Source organism: Oncorhynchus tshawytscha, linkage group LG21 (assembly GCF_018296145.1).
Source record: "Oncorhynchus tshawytscha isolate Ot180627B linkage group LG21, Otsh_v2.0, whole genome shotgun sequence".
Classification (NCBI taxonomy): domain Eukaryota; kingdom Metazoa; phylum Chordata; class Actinopteri; order Salmoniformes; family Salmonidae; genus Oncorhynchus; species Oncorhynchus tshawytscha.
This window is the reverse complement of record NC_056449.1, coordinates 28,696,360-28,708,859: the sequence shown is the minus strand read 5'-3', so window position 1 is coordinate 28,708,859 and position 12,500 is coordinate 28,696,360. Positions and strand designations below refer to the sequence as shown.

General features: G+C 45.0%; 1 protein-coding gene across 6 annotated transcripts in view; it reads right to left on the bottom strand.

The window, feature by feature from the left end:
- LOC112236032 (glutamate receptor 1-like) overlaps positions 1-12,500 on the bottom strand; it is a 137,207-nt gene that overhangs the window by 68,221 nt on the left and 56,486 nt on the right. For all 6 annotated transcript variants that reach the window (XR_006079579.1, XM_042303302.1, XM_042303303.1 and 3 more), the window contains exon 5: positions 4,817-4,870. Coding sequence is in view for 5 of the 6 variants with exons in the window: in XM_042303302.1 (XP_042159236.1) it covers positions 4,817-4,870 (54 nt within the window). In the remaining variant the exon portion in view is untranslated. The remainder of the gene's footprint in view (positions 1-4,816; positions 4,871-12,500) is intronic.

Genomic DNA, 12,500 nt, shown 5'->3' with positions numbered 1-12,500 from the left:
CCCCTCAGCAGGTAATCAATCTGTCTGCATGGTGAATCAGATGCAGACAGAAGCAGTCACCCACAGAGAGACAGAAAGACTGATGTACAGACAGAAGCAGTCACACACAGAGAGACAGAAATACTGATGTACAGACAGAAGTAGTCACACACAGAGAGACAGAAATACTGATGTACAGACAGAAGTAGTCACACACAGAGAGACAGAAGGACTGATGTACAGACAGAAGCAGTCACACACAGAGACACAGAAAGACTGATGTACAGACAGAAGCAGTCACACACAGAGACACAGAAAGACTGATGTACAGACAGAAGTAGTCACACACAGAGACACAGAATGACTGATGTACAGCAGGGGACTGAACAAGTAAACTCTGCAACCTCAGATATTTGTGATTGCTAGTGAAAGTGGTGCTGTCAACTGCTCTGACCTTCAGCCTCCGACTGTGACTGTCTGTCTGGTAGAAGTTCCAGAACCACAGGAAACCCTTATTATATTGATCCCTGCCTGCGCTTTGATGAAACTTTCTGTGGTTTGGTGTTGTTAACGCCATCAATCAGAGCTTTCTTCTCTTTCTCTCCTCTTCTCTTCCTCCCTCTTCCCCTTCTCTCCCCCTTATGCCTAATGGGCCCTGCTCCCTCCACCCCCTAACCCCCACTTCTCTCCTTTTCCACCCTCCTCGCACCCCTTCTCCCCCCTTCTCCCTCTCCTCTCCTCCTCTCTTTTCCTCCCCCTCTCCTCCACTGTCCACTCTCCTCTCTTCCTTCTCCCTGAAGTATCAGCCGAACCAGGTGTCCATATGTCTCAGTTGAATGGCCAGAGGACAGAGAGAATGAGAGAAAAGAGAAGAAGAGATGTGTGTATTTTTCTGCTCCATGTGTTAGCTAATGCAGTGCACTGAGCTGAGCAGGTTACTATAGAAACCGCTCCTCATGGACACGGAGGTGGAAACATTTGATATAGACCTCCTAGACACACACAGAAAGACTAAGAGATGGAGACATATACACACACAGAGACAGGCACACACACTCTCCCCCTCTCATAGATGCAGACAAGCAGGCACACACACATACACACACACACACACACACACACACACACACACACACACACACACACACACACACACACACATACACACACATACGATAGCTGTGCTAAGGTAGAACACAGAAAAGTAATTTTAATAGAGCCATTATGGAGATTGCAGGCGGTTTGGTACCAAACTTTATTGCTTTCACAGCTTTCTAATTTACACTTCAATCTAACAAATTGACCAGATGAGAGAGAGATTGAGATAGTCCCAGCAGTGAGCCAGCATATTAATGTAGTTATTACCATGCTTGTATCCCAAATGGCGCCCTATTCCCTATATAGTGCACTATAAAGGGGAAAAGTAGAGCACTATAAAGGGAATAGAGTCCCATTTGGGACACAGCGTGCTTTCTGTTGATATCCATTTTCTGCTGTTTTTAGTGTCTATGGGGAGGTTGTATGAGCGGTGCCCTGGGACGATCACAGCGGACAAAGACAGCTAATGCACATTACCCTGCACACATTTACTCACTGACCCTCTACTGTCTATCTGTCTGTCTCTCAGTGGCTGGCGGCTGAGCGTGTGTGTGTGTCGGTGTGTGTGTGTGTGTGTGTGTGTGTGTGTGTGTGTGTGTGTGTGTGTGTGTGTGTGTGTGTGTGTGTGTGTGTGTGTGTGTGTGTGTGTGTGTGTGTGTGTGTGTGGGCTCTGCAGCATTCTGTATCGTCCCATTTCAACAGAGTCACACTCAGTCAATCAAGGTAGGGGCTTCCATTCCTTTTGGAAGGCTCTACCAGCAGTATGAATGGTCTGACTCAGTAGACTGCAGGGACGTCGATACAGAGTTTGTAGAGGATTATTTTGATGGACATATATGTTAGTATCTCTCTCTAGAGTTAGTAGCTGAAGAGGGAAGAAATGTGAGCAGTGGAAAATGTTTTTTAAAAATCGCATGTTTTTTTCAATACAGATCTGTTGTATCCCTTCAGAGAAATCTGAAATGGATTTGGTGCTTGTAATGAATAATTCCAGTTGTATGTAGGGTGTCCAATCAAAAACACATATTTTGACCAATAGGTAAAATAATATATTAATTGTGTGGAAACCCGTTTTAATAAAAAACAATGTCTCTATCATAATCCGTTCAAAAGTAATTGGAGGTTTTAGCCTTGTAGGGTGGCCAAGATTAGGGTGGCTTAATCACTGGAGGCCAGAGAGGAAAAGTGTTAAACAAACAGGAAATAGAATGGTCAGCTGGGCTGAATGCTGAGGGAGAATTAAGGCTAACTGACAGGCTCACCGTTGAACTCGCCATCTTTCTTCTCCAATACAGAGGACATAAAACACTAGAGGCAAGATAGATATTGATTTTGAAACATGACATGTAGTATTTTCATATTTTAGTATACGCTTTTCATATTCATATTAACGGGAAGTTCCAGTTATTTTTCAAAGATTTCGAAGAAAAACAAGCGTATCTCTGGGAAATGTCAACAAATCACTGAGCGTACCGCAAGCTTTTTCTTTTCTAATCATTTTACATTTAATTTGTCTCGTCTCGTGTTAATTTAGCTTTTTGTCAAATCCTCAAAACTCGCTTCGAGAAGCAGCACCGAACTGTCAACAGAGCTCACTGCTTATTATTGGATGTATTATGTTACGAAATAAGACTCTTTAGATATAATGAAAGAACCCACTGAACGATTCAGAACATGAAGAATCATATTTGTCTTGATAAAATGTATTTTTCTAACAAAAGGAAGTCACATTTGACCATACTGTATGTCTTATTGCAGTTTCAATATCATGTTGCCTCTAGAGAGATACCCAGCCAGGTCACCCGTGACACAAGTCAGTATATGACGTCCATCCATGCCTGAGGACGTCGGGTGATGACGAGGAAACCGGATACTAGGGGCAACAGTGAGTGCTGTTAGCTTCAAGTAGGTTTCAGTTTTGGTGTTGTGGACGTGGATGGTGGATGGGCATTAGCATAAGGGTTCTGGTTCTATTTCAGCCATAAAAATGTGTTTTTTAGACTTTTATTTTAAGCCTATGCCAAACCTTAACCCGTACCTTAACCGTTAGGAGTTAATGCCTAACCCTAAATATTTGTAGTTAATACCTAAACTTAACCTTATGAAATTTGACATTTGCAACAACTTCAAAATTTGACATTGGAGAAATATGTATGAATGTCGTGAGACTAAGAGCTAGCTTGTTACCTGTATAAAAGACACCTGTCCACAAAAGCAATCAATCAATCAGATTCCAAACTCTCCACCATGGCCAAGACCAAAGAGCTCCAAGGCTGGAATGGGCTACAAGACCATCGTCAAGCAGCTTGGTGAGAAGGTGACAACAGTTGGTGTGATTATTCGCAAATGGAAGAAACACAAAAGAAACACTGTCAATCTCCCTCGGCCTGGGGCTCCATACAAGATCTCACCTCGTGGAGTTGCAATGATCATGAGAACGGTGAGGAATCAGCCCAGAACTACACGGGAGGATCTTGTCAATGATCTCAAGGTAGCTGGGACCATAGTCACCAAGAAAACAATTGGTAACACACTACGCTGTGAAGGACTGAAATCCTGCAGCAGAGAGAGAGAGAGAGCCCGTCTGAAGTTTACCAATGACCATCTGAATGAGAGACAACTGGGTGAGAGAGAGTGGTCAGATGAGAGAAAATGGAGCTCTTTGAGAACTCAGAGAGGAGAGAACACCATCCCCACTGAAACATGAGAAACATTATGAGGGGAGAGAGAGTACAACTTCACCGAGAGAGAGAGAGAGAGAGAGAGAGAGAGAGAGAGAGAGAGAGAGAGAGAGAGAGAGAGAGAGAGAGAGAGAGAGAGAGAGAGAGAGAGAGAGACTCAGAGAGAGAGATAGAGAGAGAGAGAGAGAGATAGAGAGAGAGAGAGAGAGAGCCTCGAAACAGAGTGACTTGAGAGATCTGAGAGTGGGACAAAATCTGATACAGAAAGAGACCCCTGGGAGAGAGAGTGAGAGCCACCAGATAGAGAGAGAGAGAGAGAGAAATAGATTTCCCTCATTGAAATGCAAATCAATTTATAATATTTTTGACATGCGTTTTCTGGTTGTTGAGTCTCTCACTGAAATAAACCTACCATTAAAATTATAGATGGATAATTTCTTTGAGTGGAAACGTACAAAATCAGCAGAGATCAAATAGAGAGTACAGATACTGTAGGCAGTCCTGAGAGAGAGAGAGAGTGCAGAGACAAAATGAGGTGAGAGCTGCACTTCCTAGAGAGTGTAATGTTAGAGATTTCCCTTTAGATTATCTATTTCACTTGCTTTGAGAACAGTAGAGAAATAGAGAGATATATACATATAGAGAGAGAGAGAGAGAGAGATAGATACTGTAGAGAGAGAGAGAGATACAGTAGAGAGATATAGAGAGAGACAGAGAGAGAGATACAGTAGAGAGAGAGAGAGAGACAGTATTGAGAGAGAGAGAGAGGGAGAGAGAGAGAGAGAGAGAGAGAGAGAGAGAGAGAGAGAGGGAGAGAGAGAGATACAGTAGAGAGAGAGAGAGAGAGATACAGTAGAGAGAGAGAGAGATACAGTAGAGAGAGAGAGATATGAGAGAGAGAGAGAGAGCGACAGTAGAGAGAGAGAGAGATACAGTAGAGAGAGAGAGAGAGAGAGAGAGAGAGAGAGAGAGAGAGAGAGAGAGAGAGAGATAGAGAGAGAGAGAGAGAGAGAGAGAGAGAGAGAGATACAGTAGAGAGAGAGAGAAAAAAATCTTACCAGGTTGGCCAGGATGTAGTGGTAACTCTTAGCATTCTTCCCGTGTTCAACGATCTGGAACACACAGAGAAAAACTTGACTTTAGGATGGACATGACTGGGGAGGGGCTTGTGTGTTCAGTACACTGTACCCATGTAGTGACCTTGGCCAGGGCAGAAGAGACACCAACTAGGGTAAGACATTGTAACAGCAGTGACTCTCAAACATGAATATTCAGTATAATCATTCCTGTAGTCTCATCCCATGCATACAAATATACATCACAAAATCCATTCAAACATGACTTCATCACACCAAATGTAACATGCATCGGTCAGAAAATCGATTCAAACGTTCTGAATCAAATTTATTTATTTTTTGTTGCTCATATTACTTTCTTTGTAAATTCAAAAAACACGAATATTTTGTGAGAACTGGTGCGTCCTCTCCTTTAACGTCAAACTAAGCAGGTAACTGTGTTGAGAGTCAATGATCTACAAGTCATTTTACATGCCGAACAACCCCAAGGGAATATCAGTAGTCTAGTCAAAAGACGCACTGGCCCAGCTTCGCATGCTGACCAATCTGAGGTAGGCGGCCTGTCCCTGATCTGATACGGCACCTTCAGCATTCATATGTTAAAATGGCTTGCATGAAATTAGGCTTTATTAGTTGTCGTGTCTTTGGCTATGCCGGATTAATTGATATGACATGCTATTCTATAAATCCTTTCTCTGAAATGAATATTACCTGATTGAGTTAATCATGTAAATGTAATTAACTAGAAAGTCGGGGCACCACAAAATAATATTTATAGAGCTGTTATCTTCCGAATAAACTCTTAAAGACCTAGTAACATTTTACATCAATAGCAGTCAGTATTAATCGTCACCTTATTTCAGTCTCATCTGAAAGTTGTAAAATCTTGGTTATCTTCACGAAACCTGTGTAACAACTTGAATCAGCAATACAAAACTGGGTTTAATTATTTATTTACTAAATACCTAACTGATCACACAGAATTACATATACACAGAACGAATCATACCTTGATTACAAATTATGTCATAAAGGAAAACGTCCCTGGCGGACGGAACAGATATGACAGCTGGTTACAAAAAGAAAAGGGGGCTGGGTTTGAGTGAAAAAGCGGGAAGACTGAGGAACAAAGGGAGAAGCTGTGCTATTGTAAATACAATATCCTATGCATTCTAAATTACCGCCCATTTGGAAAAGGAAAATGCAATAAATATTTACTCTGAGCTGCACTTCAATAGGTTGGTGGTAGATGGATGGCCGTGTTGCCCAACAGCGTCCTTTGTCCTTTGAAGAGTGTCTCTGGTGGTGATAGGGAAACGTTGTAGTGTCGTCGTTGGGTGGTAGACGGATACTCTGTCTGTCCTCTCCTAGCCCACGTTTACAGCGGGCTAGGAGGTATCACTTCTGTAGCGAATACGAGTTCAAAGTTCATACCATTCGCAACCAAAGCTCACGCTGAGGTTGGCTTCGTTCTGTAGTTATTATCTGAATCCTTCTGACATCGGACTGTGTTGGGGTATAATCAGAATTGGTTGGTAACATAGGTAAGATGTTTTATATTCATCATATGTTTGTAAGTTACTTCTCATCAGAATGTTATTTTTGTATAATACTGTGGCGGGGTTGCAGTATCTGTTCTATGTCAAGACTAAGTTGTTTGGGCCGGAGAGAGGGGAGAGGTCAAGCGTGTATCTCTTGGCTCCACAATGTCTGTGTGCCAGTCAGTGTGTCTCTGTGATCTTGTCAAGATAGGATGGATTTGATATATGCCTGTTGATATGGAGGATTGGTTTATGGTTCTGAGTTTGAGAAAAGAACATGTTTTAGGAGACAAAGCTGAACGATGAATTATGCCGATGCTGTCTCACTATGTGTCTTTGCTATAAAGGATCTCAGTTGAAATGTGGAAGGGACTCTCAGAGAATTCATTGATAGACACTGAATTGATCTGAGAGTCACAGGGTTGTGATAGAGCTCATATAATTAAAGATGGACTTTGTGATAACTAACTCTGACTTGTGTGTGGTTTGCTCTCATGATTTGGTAAATAGAGGAAATTTCCACGACAACTGTCATTCTAATGTACCCGGAACAGGAGGTTACATTTTCATCAAGGTCTTATATAGTGGATGGAGAAGGGTGTGTTTCATAGTTTATAGCCCATGTCTCTTCACAGGGGACGGGCCACTGATTGAGCAGAGCCCTAACCTTATGAAAACCCAAATCTCTCATTTGGAAGCTAAAATTTATGTTTAATCCTTTCACCAATAATTTTATATTTAAACATTTGAATTCCCCAACAATTCCATGTGAATCTGATAACTATACTGTGTAGACTTTCCCAGATACAGTTTAGGTCATCCTGTCATCAGTTAGTATTTGATGGCATTGCCTTTAAATTGTTTAGCTTTGGTCAAACGTTTTGGGTAGCCTTCCACAAGCTTCCCACAATAAGTTGGGTGAATTTTGGCCCATTACTCCTGACAGAGCTGGTGTAACTGAGTCAGGTTGTAGGCCTGCTTGCTCGCACATGCTTTTTCAGTTCTGCCCACACATTTTCTATAGGACTGAGGTCAGGGCGTTGTGATGGCCACTCCAAGACCTTGACTTTGTTGCCCTTAAGCCATTTTGACACAACTTTGGAAGTATGCTTGGGGTCATTGTCCATTTGGAAGACCCATTTGAGACCAAGCTTTAACTTCCTGACTGATGTCTTGAGATGTTGCTTCAATATATCCACATAATTTTCCCTCTTCGTGATGTCATCTATTTTGTGAAGTGCACCAGTCCCTCCTGTAGCAAAGCACCCCCACAACATGATGCTGCCACCCCCGTGCTTAACGGTTGAGATCGTGTTCTTCGGCTTGCAAGCCTCCCCCTTTTTCCTCCAAACATAACAATGGTCATTATGGCCAAACAGTTCTATTTTTGTTTCATCAGACCAGAGGACATTTCTCTAAAAAGTACAATCTTTGTCCCCATGTACATTTGCAAACCGTAGTCTGGCTTTTTTTATGGAGGTTTTAGAGCAGTGGCTTCTTCCTAGCTGAGCAGCCTTTCAGGTTATGTCGATATAGGACTCGTTTTACTGTGGATATAGGTACTTTTGTACCTGTTTCCTCCAGCATCTTCACAAGATCCTTTGCTGTTGTTCTGGGAATGATTTGCACTTTTCGCACCAAAGTACATTCATCTCTAGGAGACAGAACGCTTCTCCTTCCTGAGCGGTATGATGGCTGCATGGTCCCATGGTGTTTATACGCATGCAATATTGTTTGTACAGATGAACATGGTACCTTCAGGTGTTTGGAAATTACTCCCAAGGATGAACCAGACTTGTGGAGGTCTACAATTTTTTTTCTGAAGTCTTGGCTGATTTCTTTAGATTTTCCCATGATGCCAAGCAAAGAGGCACTGAGTTTGAAGGTAGGTCTTGAAATACATCCACAGGTACACCTCCAATTGACTCAAATGATGTCAATTAGCCTATCAGAAACTTTTGAAGCCATGACATCATTTTCTGGAACTTTCCAAGCTGTTTAAAGGCACAGTCAATGTAGTGTATGTTAACCTCTGACCCACTGGAATTGTGATACAGTGAATTATAAGTGAAATAATCTGTCTGTAAACAATTGTTGGAAAAATTACTTGTGTCATGCACAAAGTAGATATCCTAACCGACTTGCCAAAACTTAGTTTGTTATGAAGAAATTTGTGGAATGGTTGAAAAACAAGTTTTTATGACTCTAAGTGTATTAAAACTTCCGACTTCAACTGTATTCAACTGTGCTGTTGAAAATTGTGTTTTACTGGAATAAAAGTAATCTTTCATCTGGCTATACAGAGCAGTAGTAATGGCATCTTTTTGTAGGCATTAACTCCGCAATGGTTTGTTGGATAAAGCCTATGGGAAAATGTAGTTTTTGTTGGGTTTTTGGATAAACGCCATAAATAAAGGTCTGTGGTTAACATAGGATTAGGAGATCTTGTACATTTTGTTCTGTGAGATAATCTTCAGCAACTAATGTCCCTTTTTGTGAATTTTGAATCATTTATGTGATCAAAACAAGCACATAAATCACATAAAGGCTTTATAATTCAGAAAGGTCATGTTAACTAACTAACTAGTTAGGGTAGTTTTGCTTTAAACCAGGGATGGGCAACTTAGTCTTCGGGGGCCGGAGTGCTGTCGTACTTTAAACCAAGTATGTAAAATCCAGTCCTCGGGGCCAGAGTGCTGTCGTACTTTAAAGCAGGTATGGGAAACTCCAATCCTCGGGGCCAGAGTGCTGTCGTACTTTAAAGCAGGTATGGGAAACTCCAGTCCTCGGGGCCAGAGTGCTGTCGTACTTTAAAGCAGGTATGGGAAACTCCAATCCTCGGGGCCAGAGTGCTGTCGTACTTTAAAGCAGGTATGGGAAACTCCAGTCCTCGGGGCCAGAGTGCTGTCCTACTATAAAGCAGGTATGGGAAACTCCAGTCCTCGGGGCCAGAGTGCTGTCGTACTATAAAGCAGGTATGGGAAACTCCAGTCCTCGGGGCCAGAGTGCTGTCGTACTTTAAAGCAGGTATGGGAAACTCCAGTCCTCGGGGCCAGAGTGCTGTCCTACTATAAAGCAGGTATGGGAAACTCCAGTCCTCGGGGCCAGAGTGCTGTCGTACTTTAAAGCAGGTATGGGAAACTCCAGTCCTCGGGGCCAGAGTGCTGTCCTACTATAAAGCAGGTATGGGAAACTCCAGTCCTCGGGGCCAGAGTGCTGTCCTACTTTAAAGCAGGTATGGGAAACTCCAGTCCTCGGGGCCAGAGTGCTGTCCTACTATAAAGCAGGTATGGGAAACTCCAGTCCTCGGGGCCAGAGTGCTGTCCTACTTTAAAGCAGGTATGGGAAACTCCAGTCCTCGGGGCCAGAGTGCTGTCGTACTTTAAAGCAGGTATGGGAAACTCCAATCCTCGGGGCCAGAGTGCTGTCCTACTTTAAAGCAGGTATGGGAAACTCCAGTCCTCGGGGCCAGAGTGCTGTCCTACTTTAAAGCAGGTATGGGAAACTCCAGTCCTCGGGGCCAGAGTGCTGTCCTACTTTAAAGCAGGTATGGGAAACTCCAGTCCTCGGGGCCAGAGTGCTGTCCTACTATAAAGCAGGTATGGGAAACTCCAGTCCTCGGGGCCAGAGTGCTGTCCTACTTTAAAGCAGGTATGGGAAACTCCAGTCCTCGGGGGCCAGAGTGCTGTCGTACTTTAAAGCAGGTATGGGAAACTCCAGTCCTCTGGGCCAGAGTGCTGTCCTACTTTAAAGCAGGTATGGGAAACTCCAGTCCTCGGGGCCAGAGTGCTGTCCTACTATAAAGCAGGTATGGGAAACTCCAGTCCTCGGGGCCAGAGTGCTGTCCTACTATAAAGCAGGTATGGGAAACTCCAGTCCTCGGGGCCAGAGTGCTGTCCTACTATAAAGCAGGTATGGGAAACTCCAGTCCTCGGGGGCCAGAGTGCTGTCCTACTATAAAGCAGGTATGGGAAACTCCAGTCCTCGGGGCCAGAGTGCTGTCCTACTATAAAGCAGGTATGGGAAACTCCAGTCCTCGGGGCCAGAGTGCTGTCCTACTATAAAGCAGGTATGGGAAACTCCAGTCCTCGGGGCCAGAGTGCTGTCCTACTATAAAGCAGGTATGGGAAACTCCAGTCCTCGGGGCCAGAGTGCTGTCCTACTATAAAGCAGGTATGGGAAACTCCAGTCCTCGGGGCCAGAGTGCTGTCCTACTATAAAGCAGGTATGGGAAACTCCAGTCCTCGGGGCCAGAGTGCTGTCCTACTATAAAGCAGGTATGGGAAACTCCAGTCCTCGGGGCCAGAGTGCTGTCCTACTATAAAGCAGGTATGGGAAACTCCAGTCCTCGGGGCCAGAGTGCTGTCCTACTATAAAGCAGGTATGGGAAACTCCAGTCCTCGGGGCCAGAGTGCTGTCCTACTATAAAGCAGGTATGGGAAACTCCAGTCCTCGGGGGCCAGAGTGCTGTCCTACTATAAAGCAGGTATGGGAAACTCCAGTCCTCGGGGCCAGAGTGCTGTCCTACTATAAAGCAGGTATGGGAAACTCCAGTCCTCGGGGCCAGAGTGCTGTCCTACTATAAAGCAGGTATGGGAAACTCCAGTCCTCGGGGGCCAGAGTGCTGTCCTACTTTAAAGCAGGTATGGGAAACTCCAGTCCTCGGGGCCAGAGTGCTGTCCTACTATAAAGCAGGTATGGGAAACTCCAGTCCTCGGGGCCAGAGTGCTGTCCTACTATAAAGCAGGTATGGGAAACTCCAGTCCTCGGGGCCAGAGTGCTGTCCTACTATAAAGCAGGTATGGGAAACTCCAGTCCTCGGGGCCAGAGTGCTGTCCTACTATAAAGCAGGTATGGGAAACTCCAGTCCTCGGGGCCAGAGTGCTGTCCTACTATAAAGCAGGTATGGGAAACTCCAGTCCTCGGGGCCAGAGTGCTGTCCTACTATAAAGCAGGTATGGGAAACTCCAGTCCTCGGGGCCAGAGTGCTGTCCTACTATAAAGCAGGTATGGGAAACTCCAGTCCTCGGGGCCAGAGTGCTGTCCTACTATAAAGCAGGTATGGGAAACTCCAGTCCTCGGGGCCAGAGTGCTGTCCTACTATAAAGCAGGTATGGGAAACTCCAGTCCTCGGGGCCAGAGTGCTGTCCTACTATAAAGCAGGTATGGGAAACTCCAGTCCTCGGGGCCAGAGTGCTGTCCTACTATAAAGCAGGTATGGGAAACTCCAGTCCTCGGGGCCAGAGTGCTGTCCTACTATAAAGCAGGTATGGGAAACTCCAGTCCTCGGGGCCAGAGTGCTGTCCTACTATAAAGCAGGTATGGGAAACTCCAGTCCTCGGGGCCAGAGTGCTGTCCTACTATAAAGCAGGTATGGGAAACTCCAGTCCTCGGGGGCCAGAGTGCTGTCCTACTATAAAGCAGGTATGGGAAACTCCAGTCCTCGGGGCCAGAGTGCTGTCCTACTATAAAGCAGGTATGGGAAACTCCAGTCCTCGGGGCCAGAGTGCTGTCCTACTATAAAGCAGGTATGGGAAACTCCAGTCCTCGGGGCCAGAGTGCTGTCCTACTATAAAGCAGGTATGGGAAACTCCAGTCCTCTGGGCCAGAGTGCTGTCCTACTATAAAGCAGGTATGGGAAACTCCAGTCCTCGGGGCCAGAGTGCTGTCCTACTATAAAGCAGGTATGGGAAACTCCAGTCCTCGGGGCCAGAGTGCTGTCCTACTATAAAGCAGGTATGGGAAACTCCAGTCCTCGGGGCCAGAGTGCTGTCCTACTATAAAGCAGGTATGGGAAACTCCAGTCCTCGGGGCCAGAGTGCTGTCCTACTATAAAGCAGGTATGGGAAACTCCAGTCCTCGGGGCCAGAGTGCTGTCCTACTATAAAGCAGGTATGGGAAACTCCAGTCCTCGGGGCCAGAGTGCTGTCCTACTATAAAGCAGGTATGGGAAACTCCAGTCCTCGGGGCCAGAGTGCTGTCCTACTATAAAGCAGGTATGGGAAACTCCAGTCCTCGGGGCCAGAGTGCTGTCCTACTATAAAGCAGGTATGGGAAACTCCAGTCCTCGGGGCCAGAGTGCTGTCCTACTATAAAGCAGGTATGGGAAACTCCAGTCCTCGGGG